Raw genomic sequence first — 18,458 nt, 5'->3', positions numbered from 1 at the left:
CTCTTTTCTGAATTCCATACCCAGTTCTATGCTTCAAACAATGCTTCTTCATGATAGCTAACAGAAATGCAATTTTACATGTTTATTTTTCCATTTGTTATTAACCTTACTCTCTACTGGACATGAGGGCAGATTCATGTTAACTTTTTATCATCACTCATTTGAGAGACTAATATATTTCCTCCTTGCACTTAGTAGATCTCAATAAACTTTTTTTAACAAGTGATCAAATGAAAAAAAAAACTGGAAAATTCATAGTTTATAAAAATAACCAATATGTTCACACATGTATGTTGAATCTGTTAAGAAATGGTTCTGTTAAACAGCCTTCTGTGAACCTTGCCATTTCAGTGAATTGTTGGACAGAAGGTTGTTGCAGACAACACTAATCAAATAGATAAGCCAGTGACTAACACTGAAGGATAACCTAAGAATGAGGTCTTATCTTAGATGATATGATGTTATGTATGGATTTGTTGTATCATATGGCCTTTATTATGTTGAGGTATGTTTTTTTCCATAACCACTTTTTGGGGAGGATTTATCATAAGTAAATGTTGAATATTTTCAAATGCCTTTTTGCATCAATTGAGATAATTGTGTGATTTTTATCTATTGTTTTGTTAATATGGTGAACAATGTTAATATATTTGCAAGTGTTGCACCATCCTTGAATTCCTGAATAAATCTCACTTGACTGGGGTATGTGATCCTTTTAATGTATTGTTAAATTCAGTTTGTTGATTTTTTGTTGAGGATTTTTTTTATCTGTGCACATCAAAGATATAGGCCTGAAATTTTTGTTGTTGTTGTTATTTCTTTCTGGTTTGGGGATGAGGCAACGCTGGCCTCATAAAATGAGTTTGGAAGTGTTCCTTTTCAATTTTTTTGGAATAACTTGAGACACAGAGCTTTTAACTCTTGATTGGTCAAATGCACCCATGAAACTCTCTTTTCCTGGACTTTTGTTTTATGGTAGTTTTAAATTTTCTGATACAATTTTTTCACTTCTTTTTGCTTATTCAGATTTTCTGTTTCTTCATGATTCAGTCTTTGAAGGTCGTATCATAGAACTTGATCAAAGAGTTCTGAAATTTGTATGGAAGCGCAAAAGACCCATGAGACAAAAAGAAAAACTGGAAGTATCAGTTTCCCTGATTTAAAACTATACCACAAAGACATCATAATAAAAACAGTATGATACTGGCATGAAAACAGACACATAAATCAGTAGACTAGGATAGAGAGCCCACAGATAAATCCATGCATATGTGATCAGTTAATCATTGACAAAGAACCCAAGAACATAAAATGGGGAAAAGACAGCTCTTCAATAAGTGGTGCTGGGTAAACTGGAGAGCCACATGTGACATGCATGAAACTGAATTACTGCCTTACACCATATAAAAAATAAAGTCAAATGGTTTACATGTGAATGTAATACCTGAAACCATAAAATGTCTAAAAGAAAACATAGGTAGGAAACTCTTTGACACTGGATTAGTATCCTTTTGGATTAGTGTCTTTAGGCAAGGGCAACAAAATCAAAATAAACAAATGGGATTATATCAAACTGAAAAGCTTTTGCACAGCAAAGAAAATCATCACAAAATGAAAAGTCTATCTACTGAATGGAAGGAGATATTTGCAAATCATACATATAATAAAGGGGTTAATATTTACATTTTATGAAGAACTTGTATAAATTAATATCAAATACAAACAACCGAATTGAAAAGTGGGCAGAGGTCTTTAATAGACTTTTTTTCAAAGAACAAATAGAGCTAACAGGCATATGAAAAGTTGCTTAGCATCACCAAACATCAGGGTGATGCAAATCAAAACCACAATGAGATATAACCTCACACCTATCAAAATGGCTATTAGCACAAAGACAAAAAATACTAAATGTTGTTGAGGATGTAGAGAAAAGGCAACCTTAATGGCCTGTTGCGGGAATGTTATTTTAGTGCACCCGCTATGTAAAACAGTATGGAGTGTCCTCAGAAAATAAACAATAGAACTTTCATATGATCTTGTAATTTCACTTATGGATGTTTATATGAAGAAAACAAAAAACATGAATTTGAAGAGATATATTTACTGCAGTACTATTTACAGAAGCCAATAAATGGAAGCAACCTATGTGTCCATCAATATATGTTTGGGTAAAGAATTTGTGGTATGTACACAGAATGGAATATTTCTCAGCCATAAAAATGAAATAATTCTTGCCATTTGTGACAACATTGGTAATCATAGACGGTATTATGCTGAGTGAAATAAATCCAACAGAGAAAGACAAATATTATATGATTTTACTTGTATGTGAAATTTAAAGATCAAAAGTAATGAAGAAACAAAACAAAACAGAAATGGACTGATAAAGGAAGGAAACACACTTGTGGTTACTAGAGGGGTGAAGGGGTTGGGAGACAGACAAAATAGGTGATTAAGAGGTACAGACTTCCACAGCAAACGAATATGGTAAGTAATATTTTAATAACTTTTCATGATGGCAGATATTAATCTGACTTATTGTGATCATTTCATAATGTATATAAATATTGAATCACTATGAGATACACCTGCAATTAATAGGATATTATATGCCAATTATACTTCAATTTAAAAAAAGGTCCTATCACTTACAGGATGTGTGCCAATTCCCTTTAGCACAGACCAGGCAATGTTGCTTAGCAGTGAGAGCACAGCATTGGTTTGAGGACTTAACAGTTTGTTTTAATGCAGCCTTTCATGTGTTCCCACTCTGCTTGAAGTAAAAATTTTAATTTATGTTATACATTCTGCTCTAAGAGTCCATGTTTACCAAAAATGTATTGGTTTTTATAAATACTGTATTAAATCCAGACCAAATCACAATGCATAGGTTCTAACATTTGGGTAGGGCCACCTAAGAAAAGTATTGCATATCTAACTTGTGCTATAAGCAATCTACCTATTTCATAATTATATCTTATAAGGATTCCATGATAGTCTCCGTAGTAATAAAGAGATCAAACAGCAATGCTGAATAAACAACTAGATACAAGAATTGGCAAGGCCGTTGATTTGTATGCTGGAAGATCTGAATTCTTTTCCTGGTTTTCAAGTGTAAGTGAATAAATTTTTAGGTTCGAAGTTATTTTGTTGTAAAGTTCTTACTTTACAATGAATTTCCCTGGGGTGAGCTATTCTATGAGTTGCTCTCCATTCCATGTTTTAGGAGCTTGGGATTATTTTTCTCTTCTGCTAACCTAGATCGAGGAACTTCCAGGGAACTATACAGGGAATTGTATGCCCTGGCACTTGGAGGACACATGCATTATTTTTAAAAATCATGGATGAAATATTTAAATGCCTATTGCAAACCCATAGGGCTGTATGTGGGAATAAACTGAATTTCCACAGATGATGACTACATGGGGCATGTTTTCATTTGACCAAATGCAGGACTTTTGTGAGGATTTCTGACCTGGAATTGTCTTAGATCCTGCCCAAGATGCTCACCTCAGGGATACGAAGACAGTCAGAAATAAGATGGAAATGCATAATTCTATACCCATGGCATGAGAGAGAAATGTAAGCAGCCAGCCAGACAGACACATTCCCCCATGAAGTAACTGAGATATCTCTGAGGGGCCTATGAAAAAGCTCATAAGCAAAAGAACCGTCATTTTTTAACCATCTGCCATAGTCCTTAGAAACCTGTACCTAATCAGCACCAGGCAATTGAAAAGATTCACTGATACTTCCTGCTTCCAACTTCAGGAGGAATTACAGAGAGCTCAGTGAGAAGAACTGGATGAACAGAAATACTAGGAAGGAAAACAGAGGAAGTGCCCACTTTGCCTCACCTCTGCCCCGCCTGCCACAAGCCCCAGTGGGGGATGAGGGACGAAGCAAAGAGCCTTAACCCAAATGAGTGATGTGTGTGTGTGTGTGTGTGTGTGTGTGTGTGCGCGTGCGCTACCCAGGACTGGACATATTAACTGATTAATCAAAATGTTTGAATTACAAATGGATACGTTTTTCTTTAATCTGACTGTGAGCTGAAATATCTAGAGACAGGAAAATAAATAGTTCACAGAGCTGATTTGACTAGGTTGCATACCAGTTCCACTACAAATATATAATAGTGTAACATTTTATTTCCAGAGCAGTATTCAACCTTAGTATTGGCACTGAGAAGATAAAGAGTAGGACTAATCTGTGGTTGGGGATGGGGGGACAGTAGGACTTGTTTACCAGATGCTAAAGGTAAGGTATTGACGGAAGGCATTGTGGATTTTGGCAGGAAAATTATGGTACTTTGTCTCACAGTCTAGACTGGACCACTAGTTCATTTTAATTACAAAAAAAACCCCCCAAAAAACAAAAAAAACTTTAAAAATTTGAGATGACATGCAACTGAAAATAAATATGTATCATATTTATATCATCTATGATTGAATTTAAATGTCTTTTAAGAGTAATATATTTATGCTTTTAATTTATGAATTGCAGAATTAAATGGATAAAGATTGGGGCAGAAAGATGCTAATGCGTTTGAGGTATACAACACAGTAATAAAGTTTTCCCCCATACCAAAGGCATGTTGCTGTTCTCTGCCCATTGTGGAGTTAAATAGGTTGCTATTTGTGAAAGTTATGGGCTATTATCCATTACATGAAATAATAATTGGAGAGACGTATTTCTCTGACATTTGACTTGAATTGGGAGCATCCCCTGAGTGATCAAGACAGCAACATAGATCTTGAGACAATTTATTGTACAAGTAAACTAGTAAGTTATTAGCTTGACTGGTCTAAACAGTGTTATGACAAGTCAAATTTTATAGCTTCAATTTATTTATGAAACAAGGAGCTTTATCTTATACTTTCACACTAAACACAGCCAGTGATATAACCCCTCCGCATACACTGTTGGCCACAAGTAAACTCATGGAGAATGTATGACCCCTATTTGGAAGATGAAAATCATAGGTTCAAAAGTAGTTAGCAGGGAATTTATTTATAATATTGTATATACAAATATTATATGAATACCTAGAAAACTATCTTTACATTGATGGAGTCACAGAGAATATATTAACAAGGATGGATTTGTTACTATATTATTCTCTCTAAGTTTCCTGGATATATGATATATATTTATTTAAATTACATCGCCACAAATATTTTAATAGCTTTTGAATCATGCCATTGACAAAAACTGTATTATATTCTCTCTCAAATTATTTCTTAACTTCTTAATTAACTATATTAAAAAAGAAAAACAAAGCTCATCCCTATCATAAACAAGCACAAAGTGATTAAAGATTTCTTTGCCAGCTAATCAATTGAAAGACAATCTTGGTCGATTATCCTGATGTCAACTGGAGTATAGATTTTTATTTACATTTATTGCTGTTTCAACCATGATTGTGAAGCCTTCAAGATATAGTTTATACTTATATAAGTGCTTAATATTTTCATGAACTTCTCATTTTATTTAATCTCTACTAGATAATATGCACTTGATATCACAATATTTGGACTGTTTATTTAAAAATGTTAAAAGAGTTACATCCCTTTTAATGACATTCTGACCATTTCATCCTTGTTTTTTACAGCTGAAGATGCATGTGGAGGAACAATGAGAGGATCCAGTGGCATTATATCAAGCCCTAGCTTTCCTAACGAATACCATAACAATGCTGATTGCACTTGGACCATTGTAGCCGAGCCAGGGGACACGATTTCACTCATATTTACTGATTTCCAAATGGAAGAGAAGTATGATTACTTAGAAATAGAAGGTTCTGAGCCACCTACAATATGGTAAGTAGATAGTTCCTATTAACCCAGTGTTGATGTTATTGCCTAAGGCAAACTGGGGATCAAAGAACAGCTATCTGTGGGCTTTTAAAGGTTTAAATATTTTAAAGAACTTAGAGTTAAAAGGAGAATTATAAGAGGCAGCTGCCAGAGCTAAGGGATAATTTAGAAGATCAGGGTGCCAATATAGCAAATTGAAAATTTGAAAGAGCTTTCTGTCAGTATTTCTTTATCACTCTATCCATGAAAAGTAATGTGACAATCAAAATTTGTATGTGAAAATGAAAATTGTTCCTAATGGAGTTTGCAGTTGTGTTCTTTATCGTGCTGGTCCATACTTGATGGTGCCTTTCAAATTAATTGAATAGTCCTGGAAAAAATTTGGCTTGGTGTTTTGTAGATCTTTTATGTACCCTGTTATCTGAAGGCAAAAATTAAACAGATGTATTCTGACCGGCTATGGTCTCTTTATTTGGAGACTCAAGGCGTGTTCTGGAAACTCTGCAGTTTACAGAACATACTTTTAGGATATAATAGTTTTAAAAATAAAATGTTTCTTTATGCTGTTTTGAAAATTGTAATGCACTTGTATTATTGCAAGGTAAAGTAGATGATGAATCAGTAATTGAATAAAGAATGGTGAGGTTGGTGACAGAAAGAAATACATAAACACTAGACTAGAAAGGACACTTTAAGCCATATAAAGGATTTGATAAGAACAGTAAGGATTTATTAAAGTGTTTTATAAAAAAAACAAGTACATGAAGAGGTCTGAATGTTTAAATGATTATTCTTATTTATGTTTAAAGATTGATTTGAAGTGGGGCTCTATTAGCCTTGGGAAGACCACTTCAGAGGTAATTGCTGAAATCCAAGAACAAAATCATGGTAGCTTGAATTAGGATGGTATTGATGGATATAAAGAAGCGGAATGACTTGAGAGATATTTAAGAGGCATATAAAAATGACTCTGTAGTGAATTGAGGAATGATAAAAGATCTTGTTTGAATTGGTAAAGACATATTGGAAAACGCTGAATGAATGTCAAGTTTGCCATGGGAATTCTGTGAAAATTGAAATTTGTTTTAGATATATTTAGTTTGAAATATTGTAGACATTCTATTAAAGCAATCTAATAGATAACTATATCTGTCTATATGATTCAGGAGCTATTAGTAGAACCATAACTGATATATAGTTGATATTGATGGTAACTGAACCGGTAGACATCAGGAATTATGGCTAGATAGAGACAGGATGGAATGAGAAGACAGGAGTGGAGAATGACTAAGCCTGTACATCAACAACTTATAAAAACCGGACTTAGGAGGATGATCCACCAAAGGACTCAGAGGAAGTGCATTCAGAGAGGGAGGAGGAAAAGCAAGGGAAAAGGTGTTCAGAAAAAAGAAGGAGAAATGTGAAGAGGAGGAGTAGGTAACATCCTGGAGTCATGATGAAAGGTTATTAAGTAAATATTTTTTTAAAATGTACTCATAGTTGGCTAGGCTTCAATGAAAGTACCAGATATGTCTGTCATCTTAATAGATACCTTTTAAGATAAGACAAAAATAACACACTTAACTATACACACTTTGTTTTGTGTGTGTTTGTGTTTTTCCCTCCTTCAGGCCTCAGTGCTTAGGGTTCTATAACTTTAATTCTTCTCATGATAACTTCAGCCCTGGGAGCAAAAACCCCAGCAGAATGGTGGTTTAAATGCTTGAGACTGAAAAACAAATAAACAAACAAACAAACCAACTATTGTTTTAGAAATTGCTACTTCTAGAGTGGTACATATTTGACTAATATAAAGGTAAATGATAAAAGTTACAAAAGGTTTCTTTGACTTTAGGTCTCTGATTGAGGGACTTGAAACTTGCCACTGGTCACTATACATTATAATTCTGTTCCTGAAGTTCAGGTAGCGATCCAAGACTTACTGTAGCAATGCAGCTATGGTTCTGTGCATAACTATTTATCCATGGTAAAGTAACTTGATTAAGTATCTATTATGATGCTGTAATTTTGAACTATGTTCTTTATTGTGGTAAGAATATTTAACATGAGCTCTACTCTCTGAACAAAATTTTAAGTGTCCAATACAATATTGTTTATAATCAATGTTGTATAGGGGATCTTCAGAATTTCTGCATCTTGCACAACTGAAACTTTAAACCTGTTGAATAACAACTTGCTAGTTCTGTTTCCATCTAGCCCTTGGAAAACACCATTCTACTCTCTGTTTCTACCAGTCTTACTTAGACACCTCATATAATTGAGTCATGAAGTGTTTGTCCTTCTGTGACTGGCTGATTGCACTTAGCATAGTGTTCTCAAGGATCTCCTTCTGTTCTGAGGCTGAAAAATATTCTTTTGTATGTATATACCAAATTTTCTTTATCCATTCTTCTATTATGGTTGCCTCTCTTTAGACAAATTAAATAGGGCACTCATAAAATGAAAAGATATTAGAGCCAGAAGGGATAATAAGGATTTTTCTGTCCTGTTTTCCTCTTTGCGGGTGATGAATCCTGGGACCCAATGTGAGTGCCAGAGCAGGGGTGCACAACCTTTTGGTGCTTCTGGGCCACACTGGAAGAAGAAGAAAGAGTTGTCTCGGGCTGTCCATTAAGTACACAAACGCTAATGAAACCAATGAGCAAAAAAAAAGGATTACGGTTTTGTGTTTTGGCCGCATTCATAGCCATCCTGGGCTATATGCAGCCTGCGGGCCGTGGGTTGTACATCCCTGCCAGAAAGCATAGGGAATATAGTCAATAGTATTGTGATAACTATGTATGATATCAGCTGGTTACTGGAAATATCAGGGGAAGGAACACTTTGTAAACATGTAGTGATTGTTTAATCAGTGCGCTGTACATCTGAAACCAATACAAAATAATACTGAAAGTAAACTGTAATTGAAAAATTTTAAAAAATAAATAAAATAAAAGAATAAGAAAAAAATTCAAGATGAGAATTGAGATCTCCTAATACTTGCCCCAATATACTTTTTGATGAAAGTATCTCTTGTTGTTATACATACAACCAGGGATTTTTCTACAAACAAACAAACAAACAAACAAACAAAAACTCTATTTATAAAATATTTTAAAAACCTGAAACTTTGGCATATCAATATCATAATATGATTTATTGTTTTCAGTTTTAGCCTGAAGCTGATAATATAGATTTTGTTGATGCTTAAATATAATTTTTTCTCAAAAGAGTTAGAAATTCTTCTAGATACTTGAGAATGCCTAGTATAGATAATTTATCATTTTTAGTACCTTTAAATATATTTTTTCTTCCTTAAGGAAAACCCAGTTGACAGTGCAGCAAGAACAGTTAAATTTGGTATTTAAGTCTTTCACATCCATGAAAAAAACAGTTAAATAGATGAAACCAGAGTTAACACAAATATTTGATCATTTACTAAGAGAAACATTTTAAAAAGTTTCAAATCAGGCAACTTCCACTTAAATGCAAAATATTTCATCTCTGACTTTTAAAAAATGCATTACAAAATTGAAATAAACTCATAAATACAGAGAACAGTATGATGGTACCCAAATAGGAGGGTAGCTGGATGAAAAAGATGAAGTTAAGTAGTACAAAGTGGTAGTTACAAGATAATCATGGGAATGCAGGATGTATCATGTGGAATATGGTCCTCTTTGATTTTTTTAAGGTGTAAAATATTAGTTGTTAAATGAATTTCATACCATTAACATAAAAACAATTATATATAATAATATAATTTTAATGTATTTATATGTATATAGTTGTTTATAACAAATTTGAAGTTATTACTGCTGTGGAGAAGAAAAATCCTTAATTCTTTAAAGAATCACACTTTAAATTTATTGTATCATTTTTATTAAATAAATTGCATGCAAACAAATGCCTATTTGTTTAAGAAACAAATGCCTTTAAGTTTAAAGAACATATTTACCTATATAAAATATTTTAATTGTGGAATACACCAATCAAAAGGGATAAAAGATATCATATCTGTTTCCACTTTCTTTTTCATCGTGTGTGATATTTTATAAAGACTTTAAAACTGTACACATCTCCTATACTAATCTAAAGGTCTATTATATGAAAAATATTACTAATTTTATGATCTTATTTAATCCATAGAAATCAAACACTATCTTGTTTGCCACTATTATCCATGAGGGAGTTCCAATATGTACTTTTCATTGCTTTCCTTCTCTTTACTTTAATAAAGTGTTCTCATGGGTGTTAGTGTCTTTCACATTCATTTTTCAGCAGTTTATTAACCCATGACTTAGCCTTATCCAGGAGGAGATGCAACTCCATATTTGACCTGAGAAAGCCTTGAAAGAGCCAATGTATCTGCATTTAAATTTAAAAATGTACTGACCAGAAATCGAGATACATTCTTTCCAGTAGTTTCTGTTTTCTTCCTGACCAAGGATGCCAAGTCCTCTGCTGAAAGTGAAAGGAGGGGGTAGGTTAAGATATTTGAGAGTGGAAATTGTTAGAAATATTTGAAATATCTCCTGTGGGGATTGGGAAACGAACAACTAGGGAAATCAAAGGATTGCTGGGCAGTGTTTTGAATCCAGTTGGGATTCTACAGCGTGAATTTGTAGTGGCAACTGATTAGTTGGCATATTTTTAAAACACAGCTCAGCAATACATATGCAAGTATAGAAAGGCAGGCAATGGCAGTCTGAGGATATGAGATGTTAGAACAGCAGAGAAAGAGATTGGAGATCTTGGAGGAGGCAAGGAAGTGACTTCCAATGGCTTTTGCTCTTGTTTGCACACTGTTTTCCTTCTCTAAGTTAAATATATCTGTTTATATAAACCATTTATTTCTGAATATTGGCGTAAAAAGCAATGCATTCTAATTGAGAATCCAAAAATATGTAAAATATAGTATACTATAAGGTTTTAATAATATATAGGTTATCGTATCCTTTCTAATACACAGACATTTTAAATTAAGCTTTTAAAAAAGACTGAAATATGTCAAATTTGTTCATTTTAACAGGACAATTTTCTGAATGATTTTATTTTACTTAAATAAAATAAGGCTATAATTTTTTATTATTTTATTCCTTTTGAGAGGCACTTTCTGTAACTCTTTTCCTTCTACAACATAATAATTTTGATAACACTCGATTAATGCCTAACTTAATTATTTTTATACAGAAAATGAATGGTGTTGTGTCTCTCAAAGACTGTTATGGCAAATTTGTATCCAAAAATGCTATAATACCATAGACTCAAAAATAGTTTTTTACATTATTTATTTCTCACATAAACACTAAAGCATAAACTTAAGCCTTAAAGCCTATTTTGAACTCAATTCTGATGGAGCGGTGGAAGACTTTGTTTATAAGTCCTACTTTTCTGCATTTGCTCTCTCTACTTCAACAACTCTAAAATTTTTGCTGAACACTTGTTTTCTGTTCTGCATACCTTTCTATATTAATGCACATAATTTAAATACAGTCAACAGTCATAATGATTAGGACAGGCAGGGTTTTTTTTGCTTGCTTGTTTTTTTGTTTTGTTTTATTTTCTGGAGTAAGCATAGAACAGTAGGAAGAATGAATCTTACAAATTTACATGTATTTTTCAATTTAAGAGAAAGCAGATTACAGATTCCTGGGGGAAGCTGCAAAGTCAAATTACAATGGGTACATAAAGGAAGGCGTGAAGAGTTTAGCCATATTTGCAATATACTGCATAAAACTGGCCAATTTTAATAACATTCAGCATCTCCTATATTTGAAAGTAATGGATATTTAAAAATTAATTTTATTTATTTTCATGAAGTAAAATATGGTCAGGGTATTTTCATCTCTGTATTCAACAAGATAATTATATTTGTTTTGCTTCATTGAAAATAACATGTTAATATATCCAATATATTAAATTTATGAGCTAGAGTATATAACTCCTGTTCTCAGTTAACTTCTTTTGGGGGAAATTACTTCAGAATTTTTCTAGAGGAACATCTGTCTTCCTTTAGTTAGACTTTAATTATTGGAGGAAAAAAAAACACCCCTTTTGTTCTAGCAGGGATTGGCTAGAAGTAAGCACAAAATTAATACATTGTTTCAGGAATACTATGACCAAAAATGAAACAATACAATTACAAAGGAAACATAAAGAGTCCTGCTGAGTAAGGATTATGTACAGAGATAGGAGAGTGGAAGTAGTTGAGAAGAACAGGGCACCAACCAAGCCCCCTAGGAAGTTATGACTCAGGGACTTATCAAGGAAAAGAGGTGCTTGATGTTCAATATTAAGATATATTCTCAGCTAGATTGAAATTTAATCCCTAATCTTAATCTTGTGGAGTAATTGCTGGCAATTGAAATCTGTTGAAATCAACTTGAAACATTTGCCCTGGTGTTTGAAGAGAAATTCACCTCTGTTGACATATGATCTCAAGGTGTGTTATTTACACACTAGTACGGTAAGTTACAAATCTGTCTGTCTTCTAACCAAGTTGTACGTTATCAGAAAAAGAACAAATTTTTCTAACCTGGCATTTTTCCTCATGGTGTGGAATGTTGTATATAGTTTCTCAGAAAATAATAGGCTTAAGCCATGGTGTTTTAGGAATGCCAAAAAAATGCATGTTAAGTGATACATTTTAAAGGATTTGTGATTGGGAAAAATTTTATAAATTATTTTGCTTTGAATTTTAAGTAATATTTTCAGTTAAATTTGAGTTCATAAACATGCTAGAAAGGAAACTGATTCACATTAAAAATTCAGTTATCAAAGAAAATTCTAGTCATCCTTGCAATTTGCTCAAGAAATGGGGTAGACTATTGCTCAAGGAAAGACTAGGTTAGGTCATATTTAGAAAATAAATAACTTTTCAAGTTTTTGTTCAGATGCTTATATTTTAATCAGTATAAGAGACAAATGTATTTAAAAAGTAAATAAATTAATTAAAAAAAAAAGTTTAACAGACCTGAAATAAAGAGAAACCTGTATTTGTTCATTCAGAATTTCTATATATCACATTAAAAAATTCCAATGGTTTTTGATAGCCACACGAAGTAATTACAGGAGTAACCTGTGCAAGCACGGCTACAATGGTCAGCGCTGCTGGCTTGTTTTGATCGGACCTCCTTCACAGTCTACGTAGAAACTTTAGTTTAGAAAAGTGGGAAATCCAAACCCTTCAAAAAAATTTGAATCATGTTTTTTTTTAAAAAAAAAAAAAAAGTAAAACCATTATATTTAGTATAAATGCCTTGCTGAATCCCCAGATAAATTATACAAATTCATGACATATATTCTTAATATTAATGTAATAAATTATATATATGCACAGGCACATATTCTTTCAATAATGTCTTTGTATTTAATTCACCTTTGCCATAATATCTATTTTTAATGTAACTTTTCATTTTTTTAACGCTTCTATCTTCCACAAGAAGAATTTATCAGTCATTATAACCACTTATAATGATAAAATCCAAAACTTTATAGATTTTATTTTTTTTGAAATTATTCCATTTCTTCAGGGATTGATTGAAAGAGCATGACAGGATCAGGTTACTAGGAATCCCTGAGTGCTGGTTGGCTACCAAGATGCTTTCAGAATGAGATAATGGATTTGACACTTAAAACAAAACTGAGCCTGTTTTATTTGAGCTGGGTATTCACCAGGTTCTCATCTTTGCTCCCACCATTGCTTCCCATGCTCCAGTAATATTAGCATTTCTTCAGTTTCTTTCTTCCCCTCCTTCCCTCCCTCCTTCCGTCCTTTTCTCTTTCCCCCCTCCCTCCCTAGCCCTTCCCCTCCAGCTCCCCCTCCCTCTCTCCCTCCCTTCCTTCCCACCTTTCTTCCTCCCTTTTTTATCCTCACCTGAGGACATTTTTTTTCTTTTGCTTTTAGATAGAGAGGGAGGGTAAACATGGGTTGGTTTCTTCCTGTACACCCACTTTGGGGATTGCAGTCTCCCGGAACAGGAATCAGACCCACAACCTAGGCATGTACCCTGACTAGGAATCAAACCCTCAATGTTTTGCTCCAGCCATCTTAGCCACATCAGCCAGGGCCCCTTCAATTTCTTAAAATGGGACATAATTATTTAGTCCTTTGCAATATTAATTTTCCTGAATATTCTACCCCTCCTTCTCTTTTTTTAGCCTAATATTGATTTCCTCTTCTAATCACAGATTAAAAATTACTTCCTCTGTTATTTCTTCCCTGAGCATCTGAACTAGGCAAAATTTTTGAGCTACACTTCCACATTACTATCTTTTAACACTTATCAGAGTTTTAAATTACCTGTTCAATGCCTATATTCCTTATACAGTGTAACCTCAATGAAAGCAGATACTCTATAAATTTAATAAATTTAAGGTCATGTACATGGCCTATGATATGCCCCATGCTTATTCAATGAATGGATAAAAGATATTGGGCTAATTCATGTACCAGAAAACATGTTACCATAACAACATATTCTCTCCCTGAAAGCTGATATTTATGGCAAGACATATTTTAATTAGAAGCTTCCTTGGTGGGCACAGAATTAGCACAGAAGAAGGCAGTTTAGTACTAAGATTCCTAAGTTACCATAGACCTATTGGCCATTCCTGAGTGACATGTCAAAGGGGAAAGAATGATCAAGTCTGTGGGCTGATTGACTGATCTACTTGGTTGCTGTCTATTCCTTTGGACTTTCCATCCTTGACTATGTTAACTGGACAAGTTAAAATCTGCCAGATTAAGGTTTTGCTTCAAGTCCCCTATGTAAAATGGCATAGATCAATACATACATGTGACGCTCCACATCTGTTGACTCTCAACCACGGGTCAACATCAGGATGTGAGGGGGCGCCAACTGTATAGTGATAGATGGTAAATAGACTTTTGGGGATAATCTCCTTGTAGTATATACAGATGTCATCTATAATGTACATTGAGGTTATATATTAATAAAATGCTATAACAGCTTTTCAAATCATTTCTTGATAAAAATATGATTAATTATTAGATGATTAAAAATTTCACACATTTGTGCTTCTGGTGACATTATAGTTATCCTGCTAGGTTTTCCTTTGTAATAAAACATGGCCCACATTATTATAACCTTAGTTTATAGTTTTATTATCATTCTTTCATTTAGTACCCACTATATCCTGTAATTGAGGAGGTGCTTTAATGAGATAAAGTTTGCTCAACTTTTATTTACAAATGTTACATTAAGAAAGACCATATAAAATATTTTTAAGAACAAAAATCATTATTACTTACACATACACTATCTCTGCTACTAAATTGTTGGGTAAGCCTGGGTGTTAGATTTAATCTTTCTGGGTTTAACATTTTTTTACATTTTTCTTTATGGCTTTGAATATTTAATGAAATGGCAGTTTAAATTTTGTAATTATAAAACTTCCTTCAACTGAAGAATTTCTTAATGTTGTTCTTCTGGGTATTATACCATTGCCCTTTATCTTTATTATTTTAAATTATTCATTATTTACATTGCAAAGGACTAGACCAATGTTAAAATAAGTTTATGAATTTGTCCCTGACAGTGGCAGCAAAGGGTATATTATAGGTAACTTGCTGATTAGACATCAACTTCAAAAGGTTAATTTTGTCTTTGAGAATTCTTTATCTGGACCTCTTCCTAGATAGCTTGCTGTGTATATAGCATCCATGAATTTACCCTGAATTCTACTGAAGTATATTTTTATGTCCATGCTTTTATTGTTACATAAAAGTAATGCGATCCATGAAATTCCACTTCATTTTATAAATCAACATTTTCTGTTGTGTTTGTTTCCTTAAATGTGATCAATTTTTAAAGTTGCCTTTGAGAGAAAATCCTCAATAGAAATACAGTAATTCCATTGTTGGTTAGGTTTGTCTTTCGCTCCCTGGCTTATTTCGCTTAGCATGATGCTCTCCAGTTCCATCCATGCTGTCGCAAAGTTTAGTACTTCTTTTTTTCTTTCTGCTGCGTAGTATTCCATTGTGTATATGTACCATAATTTTTTGATCCAGTCATCTACTGATGGGCATTTAGGTTGCTTCCAACACTTGGCTATTGTAAATTGTGCTGCTATGAACATTGGGGTGCATAGGTTCTTTTGTATTGGCGTTTTGGTGTTCTCAGGGTATAGTCCCAGCAGGGGAATCGCTGGATCAAAAGGCAGTTCCATTTTCAGCTTTCTGAGGAAATTCCACACTGCTTTCCATAGGGGCTGCACCAGTCTGCATTCCCACCAACAGTGGACTAGGGAGAAGCAAGGAAAATATGACCAGCAACACTGAAAGGAAAAGAAATCAACAGAGACAAGAGGGAAGGGGGGGGGCCAGGGAAAGGGAAGGGAAGGGGAAAGTCAAGGAACATATAGCAAGGACTCATGGACAAAACCAAAGGGGAAGAGCTGAGGGAGGGAAGGTGGGAGGGGGCAAGGGAAAGAGGTGGGGGGAAGGCAGAGACAAATGTATTTAAAAAGTAAATAAATTAATTAAAAAAAAAGAAATACAGTAATTCCAGAGACTAGAAGACTATTGATGATGACTATTTGATTCAGTTTTTTTTTAAAAATCTAGTATTTCTTGTCAAATTATCTTTGATCGAATCATAGAATTTACAAATGCTGTCAGCTTTTGTGTTACCTGTTCAACATTTTGACATTTGCAGGAGATCACTGGTACGCTGTATTTTCTTTTCTAGGTATATTGTCATATATAACAATAGCATACGCCATAAATATTTTAATTTATTATTTAATTTCATGTGAGAATCAATACCAACATGTACCAGTGTTAATTATCTTAGTAATATTGGGTTCCATTGAATAAATTGATATCTATTAATTGCCCTGAATACCATCAGTATATTTCATTAGTGTTGTCTTCAATGCTATTCTTTCCAATACTTAATTCTTTGACTCACTGTTGATGAGAACTGAATTAGCCAAGGCTCTCTGAGATCTGGTACTACTGACTGTGTATATGTATTGAAGCTATTTCATGATAATCTGAAGCTGGAAATACTTAACTCTTAGGATATTCATATAATATTATTTCAGATATTTAGAATATTTATAATGCAGGAGGGATTTACTTTGCCTCTTTGAATAAATGGAAAAAACTAAGACTACTAGTTATAAATTAAAAATTGAGAAAATTTCATTCAAGATAAGTAGACATTTAAAATAATTAATGATTTACAATAAAAAGATTGCTTAGAGGTAATAAGTTTCTTTCTTAGAAAAGATTTCTACATAGGTGTAAGCAATTGATTATTGGCAATAAAGAATTCATGAAGTCAATAGTGATTATTCTAGATGATTAATGAAATACTTTTTTAATGACAGACTTCTATTCTCATTAGCAATCTTTTCAGTATTTACCAAGTGCCACTAACATCAAATGCTATGTTCATTAAATAAAACTTCATCTAGCCTGAATTTTGCTTAGAGACAATGCTTGCTACAACACCAACCATTTAACCACATATTGATCATTTCAGCCATAAAAGTGTATACCATTACCTAAAGTAAAATGATAAGAAATTAAGATGTAGTAAATATTTTAAGACGTTATTCTACCATAATATTTGAACTATTTAAACATAAAATAACCCTTCAAGTAATTGCCAAGAACAAAATTATACTTTTTAATATATGAAGGCATAAACTGTAGAAAATCCTTTATGACCTTGGAATAGACTTTTTTGGAGAGGGTAGAAATTTACAAAGGCTTTCTTTTCAGATTAAGTTTGTTACTTAAATACAGTTCTGCAATAATTTTGTGGGTTATAGGGAAACTCCATGGCAATAAAACAAAGTAAATAAAGCTGTAAGGAGTAACACAAAGATAATAAACACATGGCTTTAGTCTCTTTATCATCTACCAATGGTTTTAACTATAGTATGTAAGGTTGTATGATACATAATTTCATTTATTAAACTTCTAATTGGAGCAGGCAAAAATTTATATTCTAATTTTCTAGTTATCTAGATTTTGGCAAATGACATACCATTAAAAACCTAGTGGAAAGGTGTGCCTTAAGGCTATATATCCCATAGCTCTTGATAATATTCAGTTCCAAATTGAAATAACTTAATTACATTCTCCAAGGATCCATTTTCAGAGTAGGTACAGCTGTTGCATTTTCTGTTTTAGAAAGATAATTATAATTACAGGCAACTTGCTTAAGATGGAAGTAGTAATGCATTACAAATTTAGGGAAAAAGTGATATTCTAGTGTTGGTTTATGTAGGAAGAAGATATTGGTTACAATAGATCAGTGGAAAGCAAGGTATTCCATGTATGCATGTATGTATGCTTTAAGTCACATTTTGGAGAGAGCACATATAAAAAATTTATCAATAATTTTATATTTAAGAGAGAATCATTTAGTGTTTACTGTATACCGGGCAGTATATAGCACATAAAGTCAAAACTAGACACAATATTTAGCAAAATCACAATCTGGTAAGGAAAACATTTATAAACAAACCTTTCCATGAAACGTTGTTATATAAAGTATATAGGGAGCAACACAGGAGGAAAAGACTGGCTCAGGAATTTATAGGACACTTCACAGAGGGAGTACATTTCAGCAAAGTCTTAAAGCAAGGCTTATAATT

The 18,458-nt window shown here is 33.1% G+C and overlaps 1 protein-coding gene across 3 annotated transcripts in view; it reads left to right on the top strand.

Moving 5' to 3' along the window:
• The window catches only part of CSMD3 (CUB and Sushi multiple domains 3), a 929,671-nt gene that overhangs the window by 248,042 nt on the left and 663,171 nt on the right, over nucleotides 1-18,458 (top strand). For all 3 annotated transcript variants that reach the window (XM_054590414.1, XM_054590413.1, XM_054590412.1), the window contains exon 5: nucleotides 5,615-5,822. In XM_054590414.1, coding sequence (XP_054446389.1) covers nucleotides 5,615-5,822 — 208 coding nt within the window. The remainder of the gene's footprint in view (nucleotides 1-5,614; nucleotides 5,823-18,458) is intronic.

The sequence above is a fragment of the Pteronotus mesoamericanus genome, unplaced genomic scaffold, assembly GCF_021234165.1.
Source record: "Pteronotus mesoamericanus isolate MK-2021 breed Mesoamerican mustached bat unplaced genomic scaffold, CSHL_Meso_final scaffold_174, whole genome shotgun sequence".
In the NCBI taxonomy this organism is placed as follows: Eukaryota; Metazoa; Chordata; class Mammalia; order Chiroptera; family Mormoopidae; genus Pteronotus; species Pteronotus mesoamericanus.
The sequence above is the reverse complement of the archived record's forward strand: the minus strand, read 5'-3'. Positions and strand labels throughout refer to the sequence as shown.